Here is a 22,741-nt window from a genome sequence, read left to right on the forward strand (position 1 = left end):
CTAATGTGACAGACATAGATGTATGTTTTTTATTCATACAAAAACTAGAAAGTTAACTGATTTTAATGGATATTAGTGAGGTATTAACAATTTGAAGCGAATGACAATCACAAGTCAGAAACTACAAATCACGCTTAGCTAAGCGTATCACATATTTAAAGTCACGTTTCTATCCCTTGCGGAGTGCACAGAGCGAAAAGTCTTAAAAATACTAATAGACCGTTGGTTCTGTCTACCCCGCACGGGATATAGACGTGATTATATGTATGTATGTAGAGGTAATTTGCGATACACCTTTACCGGCAAAATTACAACTCTCATATCTAATATATAATATTATAAAGCTGAAGAGTTTGTTTGTTTGTTTGAACGCGCTAATCACAGGAACTACTGGTTCGAATTGAAGAATTATTTTTGCGTTGAATAGGCCATTTATCGAGGAAGGCTTTAGGCTATATAATATCACGCTGCAACTATAAGGAGCAAAGATATAATGGAAAATGTGAAAAAACGGGGAAAATTATTCATCCTTGAGGGCTTCATTGATGCCCATAATAACTATTCCACGCGGACGAAGTCGCGCGCACAGCTAGTATAATATATTAAGCTCATATATGTATATATTGAAAACTCGACTCTACCTGTTTTGTTCACACGCAGAATGAGAACTCACAATTGTAATAATACGAGTATGTTGTTTTGGTGCTATATGTTTGTTTTGTTGATTATAACTCTGTTATATTTCCTTTATATGAGTTGGCTCTTTGTTAATTTATTCAGTAACACAAAATCATGTAAATCACGCAATCTGCGCCTACATTTTGCTTATTTATATAAATATGTATTATCATTGTACAAAATGTACAAGATTAAAAATGGATAAAAGACGTGTTTTAAAGAAAATTATGAATTATTCTGCAACAAAAGTGGGATATGTAGACTATGTAGATAGTTGATAAAGTTATCGTTCATACATATGATCACGTCTTTATCCCTTACGGGGTAAACAGAGCCGACAGTCTCACAGTCTTAAAGGCGACTTTCAAGTTGCTCGAAGACGAAATTCAGATTCAAATAGTGACAGGTTGCTAGCCCATCGCCTAAAAGAGGAATCCCAAGTTTATAAGCTTATCCCGCCGCCTTTTACGACATCCATGAAAAAGAGATGGAGTGGTCCTATTCTTTTTTTAATTGGTGCCGGGAACCACACGGCACCGTAGATCGGTACTTACGGTGCCGTGTGGTTCCCGGGTTCCACTGCTAGTATAAAAGAAACATTTTGCCTTTACACAGTGCTTACTGATCTTAACAACACTTGACGGTTTTTGGTTAAATTCATTGTGACAAGAAACGTTTTTTTTGAAAATTCATGTGGAAATTAAATCCTACGAAAAAGCTATTTGTAAATACTTAAAGTATTCTAGTATGGTTTGTACTAAAATTTCTAGAAGTGACGTAATTTTAGCAAATATAAAGTTGTATACCTAAGTACCTACATAGATATTGTAAATATATGTATCTCTTTTTCATTTAGACGTGTGTTCCTTGTACAATTTTCTTTAGATAAAAAAATATAAAATATGTTTAATTAAATATTGTTTTATTTACCTGAGCTATGATTTTCACATTTATTTAAATACTAGCTTTTGCCCGCGGCTTCGCCCGCGCAAATGTATTTTAGATTATAAGGACACGCCATAAAATTTCACCCATTTTTTAATCCCGTATCGTGCGGGACTGTTTTAAGTTTATATTTGGTTTCAATTCATATGGCTTCTCCCGTCTTGTCCCGTCTCTTCTCGTTCTGTTCCGTCCCGTCCCAACCTGTTGTGTCCCGTCCTGCCCCGTCCAGTCCTATCTTGTCCCATCCCATCCTATTTAGTGCCATCCTGCTTTCCGCAACTGATACGTATTTTTTACTAACCAATATTTAAGACTTCTGGCACTTCGACACCTATCAAAAAACGAAGTTTCATACAAACTTCCAACCCTTATTTTTCGCCCTTGAGATGCAGTTTTTAAAATCCAATTATTTCATACATTCTAAAATTTCATGTGCCCAACGTTAAAATTGACGAAATTTCATACAAATTTACATCCATACATCATTACATAGCTGTCATTTGCGTTTTGTTATTCCAAGTCTGATTCACTTTTGTTATACTACGTTTTATAGTGACTGACGTTTCATGTCAAGGCACACGGGAACGCTGTCGAACGGGATAAAAAGTATCCTATGTCCGTCTCCTGGCTCTAAGCTACCTCCCTACCATTTTTCAGCCAAATCTGTTCTGCCGTTCTTTAGTTATAAGTGGTGTAACTAACACGACTTTCTTTTATATATATAGATTTTTTTTATCTTTTTTTTTACTATTCATTAAGTTCCTTTTTTATAAAAAGAATCAGAAAGGTGACAAAAAATACGTCTATCATCGTGTGAAGTTAGCGCGCTGGAGAGGATCCCGAGGTGCAGAGTTTTACACAAAGAATTGCCAATAGAAAACATAAAAAGTTTAATTTGAATTCATTTTAATTAATTTATAAACACATTGTATATAAAAAAAATATAATAATGCCACACTTATTCAAAATTTTAAAGAGTACCCGATACCGCCGAGCTTGCATGATGAGAGTTATGAATGTGGACGAAGCGAAGGAAGTAAGCAGAGATCGTGGCAAGTGGAAAGATGTCTATGCCTACGGCCTACCCCTCCTCCCTCCTAAAATTTGCTATATACTAAGCTCTAGTAATATACGTGTATAGACCAGGTAAGCCTACTAAGGTACCAAAGTATATACCTAAGTATTCGGTATAAGTACTAAAAGTAAGAAAAGTAACGAGAGGGAGAGATGATTTAATTAAGTGTTAATTCCTTTATCACTTATTTATGTTGCCTGTTTTCTGTTAGAAGTGTGCAGTTGCTCAAATAAGATTATCTAAGACTAGCTTTTGCTTTGGCTTCGCTTCCTTGGGGAATTCCAAAAAACGTAGCCTATGTCATTGTGTTATTCTATATCTGTGCCAAATTCCATAAAAATCAGTCTAGTAGTTTTTGAGTTTGTTCTTTACAAACATACGAAAATAATTACATACATACACATCACGTCTATATCCCTTGTGGGGTAGACAGAGCCAACAGTATTAAAAGAACTGATAGGCTACGTTCAGCTGTTTGACTTAATGATAGAATAATGATAGAATAATCACATAAACGACAAATAGAAGACAATAAACGAAAAACTACCATACTCATTTAGTAGTTGCGAAAAACGGAGGGTAGACCAGATTTAAATCAAATAAATTTAAAGGAGTGAACGAATTTTGAACTTTGGGATTCTTCATTTAGACAATACGCAAGCAACATACATATATCACTATTTATTTATTTATATCATCGGAAAACTTACAGCTGATTTGTTTTTATAATTAAATAATATTAGATAGAAATTAAGTTATGTTTTAGTTCGGCAAAACAATAGTTTTGTAAAAGTGTGAAATATTAATAAAGGTGGTCACTTCAATTAAGTCTCCACAGAATGTAAGTATCTTGTGCATGTTTCAGTTGACTTCGAATAAACATTTATTCTGTTCCATATACGAGATACGCCTTCGAGTCACAAATATCGGTTCGGTCTACCCCGTAAATATGTGATATGTATATGTAGGTGTGAAAAGAAGTGTGAATTTGCGATGATGGATCACCACACCCTCAAGTATAATGAATGAATGAGTGATAAGTTGTAGTACTTATTATTCTATAGCTGGTGTATAATGCGTGGGGAAGATACACAAAGAAAAAGGTTTAACGTTGAAAGGAATGGACCCCTGAGTTACTTGTAAATAAATAATAAATAAATATATACGTGACAAATTACACAGATTGAGTTAGCCTCGAAGTAAGTTCGACACTTGTGTTACGAGATACTAACTCAACGATACTATATATTATAATAAATATAATATAGATAAACATCCAAGACCCAGGCCAATCAGAGAAAGTCCGTTTCTCATCATGCCCTGACCGGGATTCGAACCCGGGACCTCCGGTGTCTCAGGCAAGTGCACTACCGCTGCGCCACAAGGCCGCCACTTATAGAATACTTGTACACAATCCACAGATTAAAAGTATCTTAATACGAGAAATATCACATTCTTCGTCGTAATTCAAAACTGTCTACCACGTGCGGGATAAAACCGTGACTACCTACATGCAAGTATGTAAAGGATTAAAGTGTGGAAGTTCTATCCAAATTGATGAATATGCTTCCAATTTCGATCGCGATTTGAACCCACGTGGAGTTTTTTTTTCTTTTTATCACTTCGCCATACTACTCAGAAAAAATAAATTAGCTGGAAACTGTGTTTAATAAGGTCGTTTTGCCCGGGTCATTCCAAGAACGATGTTGCCAACTCTTTAATTATCTTCAGCCGGTGTTCCACTTAAGAAAACTTTATTCCCGAGTTGTAAATTCACGAGGAAACATATAAATATTAATAACTAGCTTCCCCCCGCGACTCCGTCCGCGCAGATGTCGGTCTTCGCGTGGATGGTTTATTTCTCCATTTTGAGTAAATCTGACAATGACATCTTATAAATATCTATTGGACCCAATTACGGCTAGGCCTTTAATAATTAAGGAGATCCCTCTATTGAGCTACTGCAGTTGAGTTCGCGTACGGTAGTAAGTAGTCCGGTCAATTTAGACCAAAAAATAAGAATGAAGCTACATTAATTCCCATCAAACTGAAAATGAGTATAAGCATTATTTAAAATTCCCTATGATTCCGGTTTAAGGAAAAAAAAATTACCTAAGGTCCAAGGTAAAAAATGGGTTTTTCACGATTTTCTTCAAAACGGTGAGTTTTATCGGAAAATTACCTCAGACATAGATTGTAGATCATAAAGTTATCTATAAAAAGGAATCAATAATTTTTTTCAATAAAGCTACTGTTTCTGAGATATAACGATGCAGAAAGTTGCAAGCGTCATAATATGCATAAGCACATCTCGTATATACTCTGTGTATCAGTAATGCTTTATCTTAGAATGCTCAACACATGAAATACCGTTAGTCTTTAATAATAGTAGACGGCTATGGACACCACGGCCTCTCATGCCTTAGGAGTGCCGGCCGTTTAGGGCGCCATGCCGCCCTAAATAATATAATCCTCCGTGCTCTTGCCACCATCCATGTTCCAGCCGTTCTAGAACCAAACGGTCTGGCTCGGGATGATGCCAAGAGACCGGATGGTATGATTTTGGTACCCTGGAGATTGGGGCGGCCTTTGGTGTGGGATACTACTTGTGTCGACACACTTGCGCCGTCTCATCTTCAGGTTACTAAATCTAAGGTCGGTTCTGCTTCAAATGAAGCAAAAAACCTCAAAAGGCGCAAATATGTAGGTATCGATAATACCTTTACTTTTGAACCTTTTGGGGTAGAAAGTCTGGGACCGGGGGGCCTATCTGCCCATCAGCTTTTCCGACAATTGTCGAAAAAGCTGATTGAGGTATCTCTTGACCGGAAGGCTGGAAATTATCTGGCTTACAGAATCAGCATTGCCATTCGAATTAGCAATTGGCAGCATTGGCCTTCTGGGCACACTCCCGCATGTTGATACTATGTAGGGACTGTACAATTTATAAATTAAATTTTAGTTTGTAGTCATCTTTTTTCTTTCTTTTTATAAGTAATTTTAGTTTTAATTTGATTTAATTGTAATCTCTATTTTTGTCCTAAGATGATTTTCTTCACTTAGGGTTATTCTATATTTTTTTTAATAATAAATGCGGAAGTTAGTCTTAAGTGCCACTGCGTAGTGAAAACACGTGTTTATTCTAACCTATTTCAGACTTTTCCAAGTTTAATAATAAAATTTAAAAAAAAAACGCGCTAATAGTACACTACCTCAGAGATGGCGTGGAAACGTGTGCATATTATTACGCTTGCAACTATTTACATCGTTATATCTCAGAAACCGTAGCTTTATTAAAAAAGTTATTGATACCTTTTACATAGATAACTTTATGATCTACAATTTATGTCTGAGGTAATTTTCCGATTTGAAAAACTTACCGTTTTGAAGAAAATCGCGAAACACCCATTTTTTACCTTTGACATTGGGTAATTTTTTTTCCTTAAACCGTAATCATGGAGAATTTTGAAATAATGCTTTTGATTGTGTTGTAAACAACTCATTTTGAGCTTGATGGGAATTAATGTAGCTTTAAATGTCTAGATTGACCGGACTAAAGTATTTTTTTCATAGTAATTAGTAGCGGCCCGTGTGTGCCGCAAACGGTTCAAGCTAAATCCGACTTTCGGCGCTACAGTTATGGCGCTGAATCCACTGCGGGTAACGTAACGTGTGTTCGCGGATTTACAGAACAACGTCTATGGATAAACTGAAAAATTAAGATTTTTTTTCTTCGTATTTTCCAGGATAAAAAGTATCCTATTTTATGCCCAGGATAATAAGGTATAATTATACCAAGTTTCATCAAAATCGAACCGTTAGTTTTCACGTGATGCCTGAACATACAGACAGACAGACAAAAAAATTTTTAATCACATATTTGTGTTTGGTATCGATCCAGTAACACCCCCCGCTATTTTTTTTTTTTAATATTTTCAATGTACAGAATTGACCCTTCTACAGATTTATTATATGTATAGATTGTAAAAGTACAGGTTCCCGTTGGATAAAAAATTAATACACCAACGAAAACCAATTCTAAACGTAGTATAATAAACTTTCGATTTGAAATATATAGTCACGTCTTTGCGTGATACAGACAGATAACAGAGCCAAGCCTTGAAAAATAGGCCACGTTCAGCTTTTTGGCTTGATGATAGAATTTACATTCAAACAGTGACAGGTTGCTAGCCCATCGCATAAAAGAAGAATCCCAAGTTCATAAGCCTATCCTTTTGTCGCCTTTTACGACATCCATGAGAAAGAGAAGATGTGGTCTTATTCTTCTTTTTCCTGGCCTGAAACAACACGGCTCGAAATAAAATAACTTCTTTAAATTTAATACGAATTAATTTAATTTTGTTACAAAACCGCCGAGCTTGCATGAAGGGAGTTATGAATGTGGATGAAGCGAAGGAAGTATGCAGAGATCGTGGCAAGTGGAAAGAGGTAGTCTCTGCCTACCCCTCTTGGAAAGAGACGTGATTTTATGTATGTATGTATGTAATTTAATCTCAGACTTGTGTTTTCATTTATTTGATCTTTGTCTGCCACTGCGTACATTTGTTGGCACTACAAATTTACTATCTTTAATATTAAACGTTGTGTAAACCTTATATATAAATCTCGAATTTCCCAAGACGTCATGCGGCCGTGATGATTCGAGTAAGGTAACAAATTCTTTGATGAAATTTACTACTGGACTTATCTTAGCGGGCACATTTTTTGTGTATACAAACATACACTTAAAATCTGGTTTATTGCTTGAGATTAAAAAGGTAATAATTATAAAGATAATGTGGTCGTAAAACCAACAAAAATACAAAAAAAAATATGCCACGGGTTTTCTTACAGGGATAAATTTACAACGAAAATGTTTTTACGAATGCAATGCGAAAACACACCCATATACTTAATGTATTTTATTCCATTTCTGCGCATATTTGTTTTTAATATCTATCAATTAAACCTACGATGTTTGTCGTACTTCTATTAAAACGACTTAATTCTTTTGGAGACCGCTAACTTCTTGGAGACAAGCTTATTTTTGTGTCATCAGAGTGATTGCCAAAATGCCTTTTCCTTATTCTCATTGTTTAAATTACAATTACCGACCGTGACTTAATCTTCATCAAATATTGCAAATGTAAATCTACTTATTACTAAGTGGAAAATTACTTATTCTAGTAGTAAATCTTATCACACATTACAAATAATGCTGCTGTAAACAGATCAACAACAAAAGTTCTCTACAAACAATCTATATATATAAAACTCTTCCGTTACTGAGTGACTGACTGACAGACAACGCACAGTCGAAACTACTGGTCGTAGACAGCTGAAATTTGGAATGTAGGTTCCTTGGGATATGTAGGGGAGCACTAAGAAAGGATTTTTGGAAATTCAACCCCCAAGGGGGGGAAAAGGGGTAAAAACGTTTCTATGAAAAATCTTATTCCTTGGGTTTATAAACTTGATACTTGGCATGAACACGTACATAGGCAAGTAAATATGTTTGACATTATAAGTTTTTTCAAACTACCCTCCAATCGTGATTTAGGGGGTGCGATTGGGTGACTGATTTATTAACGCACAGCCGAAACCGCTCGGTATAGGAGTCTGAGATTTTGAACAGAGGTTCCTTTAGTAACATAAGTGAGCACTAAGAAGGGATTTTTGAAATGTCAACCCCCAAGGGGGGGAAACGGGATAAACTGAGCCGGGGCTGCGGGAAAGTTCTAACGAGATACCGTGGCCCCGGAACGCAAAGGGCAACTGAAGGAACGAGGTGGGTTTTAGTCAGTAAAAGTCTGACACTCCCTTCCGTTCCACCCAGAGCGGGAGAGGTAATTTGATGATTTCCCATCCTTAAAAAAAAAGCAACTTTCAGTCGTCTCTTTAACATACATAATAACATACATAATTATGTACATACATGCATAACATTAATAACATCACGCCTTTAAATCCCTATTTTGTGTTAACACTACCCATACAAACAGCTAAAAGGAAACAAGTGAAGAGACGAAATTTGTCCGCATCCATTTTCACCTAAATTCTTAACGTTAATGAGATTTACTTTTTATTATCAGGTCAACCTAATAGCCTCAAATGTACGTATAACTTCGTAAGAATTTTCTTTCAACTCCTAACCGTTGAGGAGTTGTACCTTCCATCATCAGCGCATTCACATGGGATGATGACTATTAGACGCAAATACTTAAACAGAAGGAAATCCTGTAAGGCGTCTTCGTCCTATAAATCCTGTTTTTTTTTCTTTTGAGACGATGATTTTGTCTCGCTTTACTTTTTCTATATAGATTTGTATGTATACTAATATTATAAAGAGGAACAATCTATTTTTTTATATATTTGTTTGTTTACACATGTAATCGATAAACTCAGAAACTACTGAATCGATTTCAAACATTCACCATTAGAAAGCTACATCATCCCTGAGTAACACAGGCTATATTTAATTCCAGTTGTAACAAGATTTCAGCCTGTGGAAGAAAAAGCCCTGTCGAGATCATTAAAAAACGCTATATATAACCGAATTACACGTGGGCGAAGCCGCGGGCGGAAAGCTAGTATAATATAAATTTAGATCGTTATCGTACTCAGTAACTAAATAATATATAATAGTGTCACACAAGTTTCATAATCATATAGTAAGAGACTTTATACAGTGGTACTGTACAGACAATACAAAGTTATAGATAATTTATTAAAAATAGTAACAAAAACAAAAATGGCTAAAAACAATATTAAATTAGAAACTCGGTGCGAAGAATTTATGAAAGATGGAAATGCAGTGGAACCAGAAATTAAGACCAAAGCTAATGATAGTGAAGTTGACTATTATGATGAATTACTATCATCGGCTGGCAAGTTTGGCCTATACCAAGTGCTTCTCTTTAGCTCAACATTCCCATTTTATGTGTTTGGCACATTTGTTTATTATGGACAACTTTTTATGACTGAATTATCACCGAACCATTGGTGCTGGGTCCCAGAATTAGCCAACCTGACTGAGTTGGATCGCAGAACTTTGGCCATTCCAGCTGACAACAATGCACACTTTGGTTATTCACAATGCAAGGTATATGCAGCCAATTGGACTGAAGTGCTGATAAGTGGAATAACGCCTGATGAATCTTGGGATACGATATCTTGTCAGCATGGTTGGGAATTCAATAAAAGTGAAATCCCTTACCCGACTATTTCAAGTGAGCTCGGTTGGGTGTGTGAAAAAAATAGTTACCAAGCTTCAGCGCAAGCCATTTTCTTCATTGGTTCCATTGTGGGAGGACTCATTATCGGATGGGTGTCCGACCGCTTCGGGAGACTGCCTGCTCTTGTTATAAGCAACGTTATCGGATGTATTGCTGGAGTGCTGAGCACATACGCCAGAGACTTTATAGAGTTTTCAGTATGCAGATTCTTTACCGGAATGTCATATGATAATTGCATGATAATGGCGTATCTTATTGTACTTGAATACGTGGCTCCAAAGTATAGGTCTCTATTTTCGAATTTGTCATTTGCTCTCTTTTATTCAGTGGCTTGTACGACAATGCCTTGGATAATGTTAATTAGTGGTCATTGGAAAACTATTTCTTTAGTCACAAGCTTACCGCTTGCGCTTGCTGTCTTGTCTCCATTTTTTATACCAGAGAGTCCAAGATGGTTGTTGTCAAAAGGGCGCACAGATCAAGCCATTGAAAAAATTCTAACCATAGGTCGAGTGAACAAAAAAGAAGTGCCGTTAAGTCTAATAGAACAATTTAAGAAATCCGTAACGAACGCAAAGAAAGAAGAACATGCAAGTGGAATAGAACTGCTCAAACGGCCATCGATAAGAAATATGTTCATTGCTATATGCGTTCTCTATATGTGTTGCATGATCGTATTTGATGGTCTAGTCAGAAGTGTAAAACAATTGGATTTCGACTACTTTGTTTCTTTTTCGCTGGTATCATTTACTGAATTGCCTTCTATGGTGTTATGTGCATTTATTTTGGACTGGACCGGCAGAAGATGGCTGACAGTAGCTATGATGTTGGCCAGTTGTGTCTTCAGTATTTCGACGGCAATGGTTAGCAATGGATTAGCATCAGTGATATTAGCTGTTACTGCAAGATTTTGTGTGAACATGTCATGTAGTGCAACAATGCAGTGGACGGCTGAAGTTTTGCCAGTGAGTGTGAGAGGATCTGGCGCATCTATAGTACATATATGTGGCTATGTAGCAACTGTTTTATCACCATACATTGTTTATCTGGAAACGTACATTTACTGGCTGCCTATGGTGATGATTGGCTGTATTTCAGCAATTGGGGGCTTTATAGCTTTGCTTATACCAGAAACAGCGAATAAAGATATGCCACAAACATTCGAAGATTCTGAAAGATTGGTGAAAAATTCAAAGTTTTGGGAAATACCTTTTTTAATGAAGAGAAAGGAAAGTAAAAATATCATAGAATCAAAAACATAAACGATAAAATTAATTCTACCATGACCCTGTAATAGTATTGTTTCCTTTTGGATTTTTTTCTAAATTGTAAAAGAAATATAAAATAATACTTGATTCTGTTCTCTTTTTTCATTTGAACCTTAAATCTTTATCTATTTCTCCTTACATTTGTTTTTATATTACTCGCTACATCACCCGTGATTAACTCTACATCGTCTGTGGAAACAAAAGATAACCGACTATATGTAAAATATCAATCTTTAGCGAAACTCGCAGGCAACTTTGTAAACGTAAAGAAAGCTTTGAGAGAACTACGTAATTTTTAATGGAAAATAAAAGCTTTTAAATCGGCAGGATCTCATCATAAAAATGAAACCGCCGTAGCTGAGATATCAAGATACGATTCTCTCTTTTATAAAAAGTGGACGAAAATCTACTTTATCACGCTATAAATAGAGCTTATATCAACTTTTTGATATAATAGCTTTACGCCGCGATAAAAAGGATGTTGTTGAGCACATACTGTCCATCAATGTTTATTTACGAGATCTCAACACATATTCTTTACAAAAAAAGGCTATTGAACCAATCTACATTTAAAGCAAAATGATAGATTTGCAAGGATCACTAATGACACAATAATCAGGATAAAAAATAAAGGAAAAAATATATTAAGTGTGGCTAGCATTAAAATTTTTATAGGTTCTACATCTCTCTTATGTTTTCAACAAATATATACATCATTTCGTCCAAACTTTCCTTTTTCAACGTTTCCATTCACGCTCTACATGTTTGCTTAGTCAACCTGTTTCATTCATCTTTTCCGCGTGACCAAAATCCACCAGAGCATAGGCCCTTTTCTATTTCTGTCACTAAATCTTCTTTCACCTCACAACAAAGCCTTAATACGCTGTTCTTTATTCTGTCACTTAATTTGACACCATTCATATTCAATATTAATGTTATTATTTGGCAATCTGTGTACATGTTAATGTTCCTGACTGTACCTTCCTATCACGGTTCGGAAAATCGTGAAAACGTGCCGGGATTTGGCCGGCGGCTAGCTTTTTGCCTAGGAAGCATTTTCAGCTCGTTTCCCACGTCCATTACTTAGATTTTTTGTTCCGAACAAAAGCTCTTTTCATTTATCTATTTTGTTTTTTTTTTTTTTGTAAAATGATTTGAATAATCGTGTTTTCTTTCGTCAGCTGCCTTACTTTGATTAATATATTTACCGTTAATAGGAAAAAATACATGAGATAAATCTTGAATTTCGTTATTTTTAGTTTCGAAACCTTCCTTTATTACCTGTCACCTTATTTCCTCACTAAAGTATCAGCATCAAAACTTACACTAAATAAATATGCTTATTCCTTAAGTCGCCTTTTACGAATACAAGGGAAATAGATGACCGAATTTTCATTAAAATGAGCTCTTGCAAAAAGTTCCAATTTCCCCCTATCTTCATCCTTCGGTATTAATAGTTGTACGTCGGTAAAAAAAGATAGGAAGAAGACATTATCTGATCTTGTCACGATGTCTTGACTTCTTTTTTAACTTCAGCGAAGATACAAAATAAAAGAACAAAATTTTATAGGAAATTTATGAGGTAACTATTTATAACTTTAAAAAAAAAGAGAACCGCCTCCAGTCGATATCCTCCTTTTTAAAAGTAAGTTAAATTTCTAAAACCTTAGTGTTAGAAACACTTTCTTGAAAACCGCATCAAAATCGGTTCAGCGAAACGCGAGGTAATCGCGGACAAACATACAGGCCAAACTGAGAACTTTTTCTTGAACGCGGTTAAAAAGTAAAATTATTTTGACTTCAGCTTTATATCCGGGACCCAGCAACTGTGAGATTTTCACATACATACATATAATCACGTCTATGTTCTTTGCGAGGTAAACAGAGCCAATAGTCTTGAAAAGACAATTTTTGGCTTAGTGCGGCTTAGTGAAGAGAAGAGAGAGAGAGAGAGAAGAATCCCAAGTTTTTAAGCCTATCCAATAGTCGCCTTTTATAATACAAACATACACGTGGTCATGTCTATATCCCTTGCGGGGTAGACAGAGCCAACAGTCTTGAAAAGACTGAATGGCCACGTTCAGCTATTTGGCTTAATGATACAATTGAGATTCAACTAGTGACAGGTTGCTAACCATCGCCTAAAAAATTATAAAAGGATGGTACTTATGAAGGTTTAGTTTTTTACTCAAACATCAGAACTAAAGTCAAAGTATTTTTTGACTTGTTCTTTACAAAAAGCCCGTGTTCCATTTGATAAATACATAGAGTTTTTACACGAAGCCATTTCTGTCAGACTTCTGCCACCTTAGCAGCGGAACCTCAAACTCATACTAGATCTGTGGAGCATAGATTAGCAATGAAAGTAATGTCATAAACTTTCACATTTTCCACAGCACCATTTATTTTAATTTATATACTGTAATATTTATTATCTATAATTTATTATTTTAAAGCTGAAGGGTTGGTGTTGTTTGAACGCGATAATCTCAGGAACTACTGGTTCAAATTGAAAAATTCTTTTTGTGTTGAATAGACCATTTAGCGAGGAAGGCTTTAGGTTATATAACATCGCTGCAACTATAAGGACCGAAGAAATAATGGAGAATGTGAAAATTATTCACCCTTGAGGGCTTCAATCATGTCCAAAATAAAATTCCACGCGAAAGACGGACACAGATAGTTGTTTATATAAATAATAAATAAATATATACGGGACAAATTACACAGGCTAAATTTCATAGGCTTAGCAAAGTCAGTAAATCATTTATGGGGAACTGTATACGATTTTATAATAGGTTGCCGGAGTCTGTTCTTGATATGCCCAACCGAAAATTCAAAGAGTATGTAAAGAAAGTACTTTGTGGGAAGGCTTATTATAGGACTGATGATTACCTTAATGATAAAAACATCTGGCTCGAGCTTGGCACAGGAACCTCGTAATTAATTGTAGTTTAATTTGAACTTAAATCAAAATTTCAGTACACTCTGTACATAAATCTTTTTAAAATTGGCAATCCATAATATATATATATATATATATATATATTTCTTTTTTCAATATTAAATCTCATAAATATATAAATCTCCCGTGAACAATGTATTCTCCCGTCCACATTCTATTCTAAGTATAATTTAATATTGTGAAGTTGACGTTGTTGATGAAAATGCTGCAGTGCAGTTTGTTACCGCTTCTTCTGCACTGACGCCTTGGAAGCGGCAGTAAACTTAGTTTTTAAGTAATTTAGTTGACGTCAACCAAGTTGTTAAACCATACGACAATTATTAAGCGATATAATAATATCCTATAATAATGAATAAAAATTTTGAATTTTGAATTTGAATTTTTTGAATTTTTGACAGATTGAGTTAGCCTCGAAGAAAGTTCGAGACTTGTGTTACGAGATACTAACTCAACGATACTACATATATATTATAATAAATACTTATATAGATAAACATCCAAGACCTAGGCCAATCAGAAAAAGTTCTTTTCTCATCATGCCCTGGCCGGGATTCGAACCCAGGATCTCCGGTGTCACAGACAAGCGTACTACCGCTGCGCCACAGAGGCCGTTAAATACAATTTATATACTGGTAAAACATGCCATATTTTGGCATTAAGTCCTTTGTTATACAGTTTTCATATATTATCTATCCTCCATTTATTTCAAAAACTATTAAGATAGATACCTAGTTCACTCGCCCAATCTGATCTCTGCCCGAGTGGATTGTCACTCGAATCGCCTTAGTCCTCGCTAAAAGACTGCTTTATCTGCAATTTCCGCTTTGCAAAGCGCTTTAAACCCAATATTGACGATGGATTCAAACATTTGAAGAGGAAATATTTTTACATACATTTTTACTGAGAGCGTCGATGGGCGAATCGGTAAGGTGCCCGGTTAAAATGCGTTATGAGAGGCACAGATTCGAATCCCATTTCGGCCATGTACCAAAGACTTTTTTCAAAATTATGTACACATCATCAAATATAATCAGATAATGTTTTATATATATATAGATTTACATATAATACCTGATTTATCAGCCAGTCAGAAAAAAAACGTATTAAAATAGAATCCTTTAATCTGACCTCATCTCCGCTTTATTGAATACGAGGCCTATCGGTGTCAAATTATACGGCTCACCGCTTTCTGGTACAGGCTAAGACTGGGTCAATGAGTTACGTGTATCAATTCACTGAGTACGAATGAAATATAGCAATGAAAATTTGAGAAGAAACCGGGAATTTAGCCGGAAGTAATGAGTTAATATCATTGGAATTCCCAAAATTATCTAAGCATGTTAAGTGTAGTATTTTTGAGTGAAATGGATAGAGGGACACTTAGAATGAATAATAGAAAGCAAAAAGTTTTGTTTTGAATTTTTTGTCTGTCTGTCTGTATGTATGATCACGCTTATCTTCGAAAGTACAGAACCGATTTACTTAAAACTTTCACCAATTGCTTTTTTTTTACTCAGAATAACATTTAAAGTTTGTTTCATCGAAATCGGTTGACAAAAAAAATGTTATCGTCATTTGAATGAACTCAAGGCATGAGTTTGCCTGCAAATAAGTTTACGCGGAATAAATCGAAATTTACGCGGACGAAGTCGCGGGCATCAGCTAGTACGTAATAGTGTTAAACATAAATATACACAAACTTAAACATGGTCTTCAATTACCTTTACGCTTGTCTGCAAAATTATATCTCCTTCCGTTATTTTTGCGTATTGCGTTACACCCTCCCGTTTCAGCAGTAAAATGCTTTATCGTTTTAACGTTGTAATAAAACGTTATTTTTAAACTGCGCTTCAGGTTTCAGTGAAGGTCAACTGTGTAATAACTTACACGTAACGTAACGACGGTCGGTAATATGACGAAAACATATGAGCTTAGGTTATGCGGCCCTAGCCTATGAGATGCCAGTGGGCATTGATAAACATGGCGCCCTTTAGGAACTGCTTGGTTATAATATAATAGATACTTAAGTAAGTACATAGCTTAGTATAGAAACAGAATAATATAAGAAATGGCATTTGTGCTTGAAACAAAAGTATAAAAATTCATCATTCATGTGTAATGAGTAAAAAATCATCGTACTTAGTTTTCTGCGCAGTTGTATAATTATAAAAAACAAAACTCAAAATTGAAATGCAATATGAAAACTTTATGGTCTCACAACCATTACTTGTGGTAGTACATCCCATCTTCAGTACTTATCATTTCTAAAGTCTTATATTATTCCTTATCTATACTAATATTTTAAGCTGAAGAGTTTGTTTGTTTGTTTGAACGCACTAATCTCAGGAACTACTGGTTCGAATTTATAAATTATTTTTGTGTTTAATAAACCATTTATCGATGAAGGCTTTAGGCTATATAAAACATCACGCTGCAACTATAAGGAGGGAAGAAATAATGGAGAATGTGAAAATTATTCCTTGAGGACTTCAATGATGTACAAAATAACTATTCCACGCGAACGAAGTCATTATAATAAAAGAAACACAGCTAGTCCATTATAATAAAAGAAGTTTATCTAAATCAGAGCTCAAGCATACATCAATGAAGAAAATCTCTGAATTGAGTACCTTGACTAGTAAAACTTTGAAATAATGATTTTTAACTGTAAAACTGCCTCTTTTATTTTAACATTTTCTTTAAGCAATATTTGTGTCTCTTTGGGTGCGAAGAAGGCATTTTTGCTCTGGTGTAGGTGTGAAATGTAACGTTAATATTGTCAAAGATAAAGTAGATATATGACTTTTCGAGTATTTTGAAAAAATTGGTATTTTAAAAGAGAACAGAAAAAAAAACAAAATTCAAAATTCTTTATTCTTTATTCCTTAGAAAAATGTTACAAAAACAGAGGTTGCGGGGGCTCACCAATTAAGTTTACAAAAACTTGTATCTGGCGAGACCCGCTCCTTTTCTACAATGACCTTATAAAATACTTATAAAGAATAAAAAGGATTTTTTTGAGGAGAACAAGGCGCCCCCTAAAACCTCTCGCCCGTGTGCGCCTCACACTATGTATTCCAGGTGGAACCACCCCTGGCTCACTTTATTGATGGCGGGTTTTAATTTTTACCAGCATGCGAAATGAGGGTCATGATTTTGGGAGTATGGCGGACATTAAATAATGGCGGTAATAGGATTGCTGAAAAGGTCTAAACCTACCAAATGTGAGGTTTGGTCGAGACTATGTCCAAAACATCAACAAAACCCTCTTTTTTGTCTGTCCGTTTATTCAAGAATTGGTGAGTACGGTGATATTAATATTAAAGTTAGAATTATTCTCCCTTCAAAAACTAAATAAAATATAAATAAATTAAAAGTTGAAAAAGTCAAAAATAATATTAATAATAAAAAAAACTAAATTAAATATAAAAAACTCAACATCAAAATTCATTTAATATTTAAATTTAACTAGTTAAGTATCTTAACTACTTAAACAAAAGTTTTTTACTTACACCAAACTATGCTATTTCGTTGAAAGACGCTATAACTATAACGTAAAAGCACTTTACGACAGTGTAGATACAACTTTGTATCTCTTTAACAACAGATCGATCAACCTTTTTCCGGCTACGACAATGACCCCTATATAGCTATAAAAATCCTGAGAGCAATAAGAATTCAAGTTTCCCTAACCTGAATATTTACCACTGATTGAACTAATTCTTTCTTTAGCGCCTTAAAAGGTAAATTTCCGGCGTGTGACTTTCGATTTTTAACGAAACAGGCAGATAATTTATTTTTTATTTCTCCCATAAAGTTGGCCGATAAGTTTGTTGCACTGACAAGGAAGACATTTTGTCGTTCTTTATATATATATACATACATACATTTTATCACATCTTTATTCCTTACGGGGTAGACAGAACCAACAGTCTTGAAAAGACTGATAGGCCACGTTGAGCTCTTTTACTTGTTGAGAGAACTGAGATTCAAATAATGACATATTGCTAGGCCATCGCCTAAAAATAATCCCAAGTTTATAAACCTATCCTTTAGTCGCCTTTCGTCGGAATAAGGAGGAGTGGTTCTATTCTTTTTTTATATTGGTGCCGGGAACCATACGGCTGTTGCTAGTAAGTTGTTATTTTACCTTTTTTACTTATAAAACAAATTCTATATACAGACTGCAGTAAACATTTCGCCAGTGATTCAGAAATAAATTTATACATCGGGAACCATTGGAAACTCTTTTCAAACTAACTTTCCTATTGAAGCTCAACTTATATTTTTATTGCGCTTGCGACTAAAGTTTCCCCATTTTCTATAGCAGAATGGCAAATGTTATTTTCAAGTTTAGGTACCTAAGAGATAAAATTCCGATCTCAATTAATAAAGATTTTCATGCAAATCTAAGATTCATTACTTCCGATTCGAAACGAATTAGGTAAAATGCAAATGATTAACAAAAAAAGCTAACCTTAAATTCTTAAATTGGTAGGTAACTAAATTGACATAGTTTGATTTTTATGTTTGAATTCTTTGGATGTGCCGTGTGGTACCCGGCACCAATAGAAAAGAAAATACTAATAGGGCCACTCCAACTCTTTTTCACGGATGTCGTAAAATGCGACTAAGGGATATGCTTATAAACTTGAGATTGCTCTTTTAGGCGACGGGTAAGCAACATGTCACTATATGACTCTCAATTCTATCAATAAGCCAAAAAGCTGAACGTGGCCACGTTCAGTCCTTTCAAGACGTGATTATAATGTACATATATACAGTTAGGTGCAGAACTGAGTCAGTATCTTATGTTTAAATAAAACAAGGCTTGTAAAACTGGGATTAACTACAAAATAATAAAAAATAATTATATTTGAAAACCTTATTTATTATAACTTTAATTGAAAAACTGTAATAAGTTTTTATAGTAACTTTCATAGATAATCATTTCAATTATAATTGGTTCACTTTTGCACCATTTGGAAAAACATAAAAACATAATCATAAAAACATTTTTTTAATATTTTGTCCAAAGACCTTTTGCTTTTTTAACAGCGTTTAACCTGTTGACCAAACTTTTAACAAGTTTTTCACAATACTGGGGTGGAATTTTGTATCACTGTTCTTGTACACGTTCCCATAGAATATTTAGGTTTGATGGTGGTGCTTGATATTCATTTAATAGCATGCTTTTCAAATATGCCCATAAATTTTCTATGGGATTGATGTCAGGACTCTGAGATGGCCACGGAAGGACTTGAAACTCTTGCTTAACAAGCCATTTTTTTTACTATATTTGATGTATGTTTGGGGTCGTTGTCCTGTTGAAATAATACTTCACTCACAGGAAATGGCATATTTTCAACAGCTTCCATAAGATGTGTCTTTAGAATGTTAAGATACATTGTTCCATTCATGTTTCCATCGATTTTGTATATTGGTCCCACGCCGTAAGCTGTTACGCAGCCCCAGAGTTTGATATTACCACCACCATGTTTCACTGTCTGAATAAAATCCTTGGCTTGTAAAGGTTCGCCTTCTTTTTTCCAAGCCCATTTTCGCCCGTCGGTGCTGTATCTATTAATTTTAGTCTCATCTGACCAAATAACTCTCATCCAATCACTTTCAGACCAGTCCATATATTGTTTTACGAAGTCTATTCTAGCTTTAATATTTTTTTTTGTAAGGAGAGGTTTCTTTTTCTTCTCTACAGCTTGCATTTTCGCATTGTGTAATGCCCGACGAACAGTCCACTTACTTACTGACGTGCCAGTATCTTGCCTTAAAAGCGCCGCTGCTTCTGATGCTGAAGACGCTTCACTTGATCTTAAATAGTGAATAACTTTCCTTACCTCTCTATCAGATAACTTTTTAGGACGACCACCTACATTACTTGGCACGGGAAGTTTACACTTTAGTTTTATTCTCTGTACAGTAGATTGACTCACGTTTAACATATGAGCGATATCCCTTGTCGATTTTCCACTTATGAGTAACTGTTTAGCAGACTCTACAATATTCTTCGGAGTTGGTTTCATGATTATAATGAAAAAAAAAGTATAACGTTGAACTATTCCTCGTGCGATGTAGAAATACACTGAGTATAAACAAATCGAATTTGCTTTTTCTCCATCAATTCTAACGAGTTTAAACGCGTTTATACCTGTGAGCGCGAGTCGGTTATAAACACGGTGCAAAAGTGAATCAATCAATATCAAATGTTACAACGTTTTGACATATAGTTAAAGGACAAAATCTCATGGTTAATTAACACAACGATATAAATTCAAATAATAACATAAAATTTTCGGTTATTATTTATTAAATAAGGATTATATTAAATATAATTAAACAATAGCGATACATTGACTCAGTTCTGCACCTAACTGTATATGTATATTAACGGATAGAGTTGCTTGGTAGTTTAATTTCTATTCTTTCAAAAGAACTTCTATAATTACTTATAATCCAACCATCTAAATACAGTCCTTAAAATGTGTCCCCCTAAGGCACTTTAGAATATTTACCCAATTTTTAACAATGCCGGTAACCACACGGCATTAAGGGCAATTTATATGTTTACTTTATGAAAATTATTCATCTCACTGATTTGCAAACTACATACATACATACATAAATCACGCCTCGTCCCGGCGTGGTAGGCAGAGACCACATCTTTGCACTTGCCACGATCACTACATACTTCTTTCGCTTCATCCATATAAATATTTTTGCAAACCACCCTTGCAATACCTAAATTTGTAAAGAAAAAAACTTTCTAAAACTTCGATATTATAATTTTCTATGAGAATAAACGTGTGCTGACAACATCAAGCGAATTAGAAACTAATGTAATGGAAAGCTATTGCCAAGATGCCCTGATATGAAGCCGGGACCCAGACATATTATTCAAATTAAAGATGGCCGCGCGGTAGTGCTCAGTGAACTTCAAAATGGAGAAATTGGAAAAATGTATTACACAAACCAAGGGTTATTAGTTGCCATTACGAAATAAAAGCAAGGTATATTAGATATAATAAACAAAATTACATAGGTTACACAGTTGTAAATATACAACTGTGTTACCTATGTAAAGAGTTTTTGAAAATAAAAATTTTATTTATTTATTATTTTTACTACAAGTTTTCTCGCGACTTCTTCGACGGCCTCTGTGGCGCAGTGGTAGTACGCTTGTCTGTGACATCCCGGTCCCGGGTTCGAATCCCGGCATGATCATGAAAATAAATTTTTCTGATTGGCCTGGGTCTTGGATGTTTATCTACCTATATAAGTATTTTTTATAAAATATACATAGTATCGTTGAGTTTTTCGTAACACAAGTCTCGAACTTACTTCGAGGCTAACTCAGTCAGTGTAATTTGTTCCGTATTATATTTATTTATTTAATGTGTTTTTTTGTTTTTCACTTCATTCTCTAAGATCTCGCTTTGTCTTGTTACCTTATAAATTGTGAAATTCTTTATCAGTTTTTACATATCTTTTCTAAAGAATATTGAATCGCTTTAAGTATGTATGTGTCAATTTTTTTCATATCAAAGCTGAACGTGTCATATCAGTCTTTTCAAGACTGTTGGCTCTGTCTACACCGCAAGGGATATAGTCGTGATTAGGTATATGTATGTACGTACCATAAAAACATCCGGAACTTCGCTCATACGTCGTAATAAAACATGTCCAAACTTGTAGCCGATTTAATAGACGTTCCATTTGACCGTCCCTTGAGTTTGAACACAATTTGGCACAAAAACGATGGAAAATCACTAGATAGACCATTGACGGGGTAAATTCAATAAACCGGGCCGTGATTGCAGCGGATCTGGAGTATAGTTACTGAGTTTTACACGTTTACATCCTTTGCGGGGTAGACAGAGCCAACGGTCTTAAAAATACTTATAGGCCACGCGTCAATGATAGAATTGAGAGACTAGGTTGCTAGCCCATCGCCTTAAAAAAATAATCGCTAGTTTATAAGCGTATCCCTTAGTCGCCTGTTACATGCATGGGAAAAAGATGGATTGATCCTATTTTTTTTGTACTGGTGCCGGGAACCACACGGCACACTGAGTATTACCCAACTTTTTAAATGGTTTTGTTTTGGTTCTGTTCATATATTCCTTCTTCTGGTTGTTCTTATAGTCTGTGCCAAGCAAGTTTTTATTTAGTCGTTAAATCAGCAATATATGTGTAGATTTATGTAAAATTTTAAATAAATAACGTAAAGTACCCAATGTCCGACAGACCAATGATCGACACATAAAAAGTAAAATAAAAAAAAAAACTAAAAAACTACGCTTTTATTGCTAATCGAACTAAAAAATAGAAAATAAAAATTAATGACAAAGGAATTCAGTAGTAGCAAGTCGAACAATCAGTTATAGTCAGTTGTAGTAGTAATTACCTCGGATTAAAATTATAACAAAATTAAATTTATAAACAAAACAATTTAAATCAGAGTAAAAAGCGTGGGGTGCCTGATGTAGTAAATATTAAAATCATTCTATTAGCATATATTTATGACAAGAGAGTTATGAAAATTAAGTAAAATGCACCC

At 34.8% G+C, this 22,741-nt stretch overlaps 2 protein-coding genes across 3 annotated transcripts in view; one reads left to right on the forward strand and one right to left on the reverse strand.

Annotated features, from left to right (window-relative positions):
• LOC106142831 (uncharacterized) overlaps positions 1–22,741 on the reverse strand; it is a 192,320-nt gene that overhangs the window by 168,292 nt on the left and 1,287 nt on the right. The gene's annotated exons all lie outside the window — the stretch shown is intronic.
• LOC106142819 (carcinine transporter) lies at positions 9,334–11,291 on the forward strand. The gene has a single exon (XM_013344722.2). It carries the CDS (start codon positions 9,450–9,452, stop codon positions 11,193–11,195), a length of 1,746 nt encoding a protein of 581 aa, XP_013200176.2. The 5' UTR covers positions 9,334–9,449; the 3' UTR covers positions 11,196–11,291.

Source organism: Amyelois transitella, chromosome 9, assembly GCF_032362555.1.
Source record: "Amyelois transitella isolate CPQ chromosome 9, ilAmyTran1.1, whole genome shotgun sequence".
Lineage (NCBI taxonomy): Eukaryota > Metazoa > Arthropoda > Insecta > Lepidoptera > Pyralidae > Amyelois > Amyelois transitella.

Coding starts and splice junctions, on each gene's coding strand:
- LOC106142819 (XM_013344722.2), top strand. CDS start 9,450: ATGGCTAAAAACAATATTAAATTAGAAACTCGGTGCGAAGAATTTATG.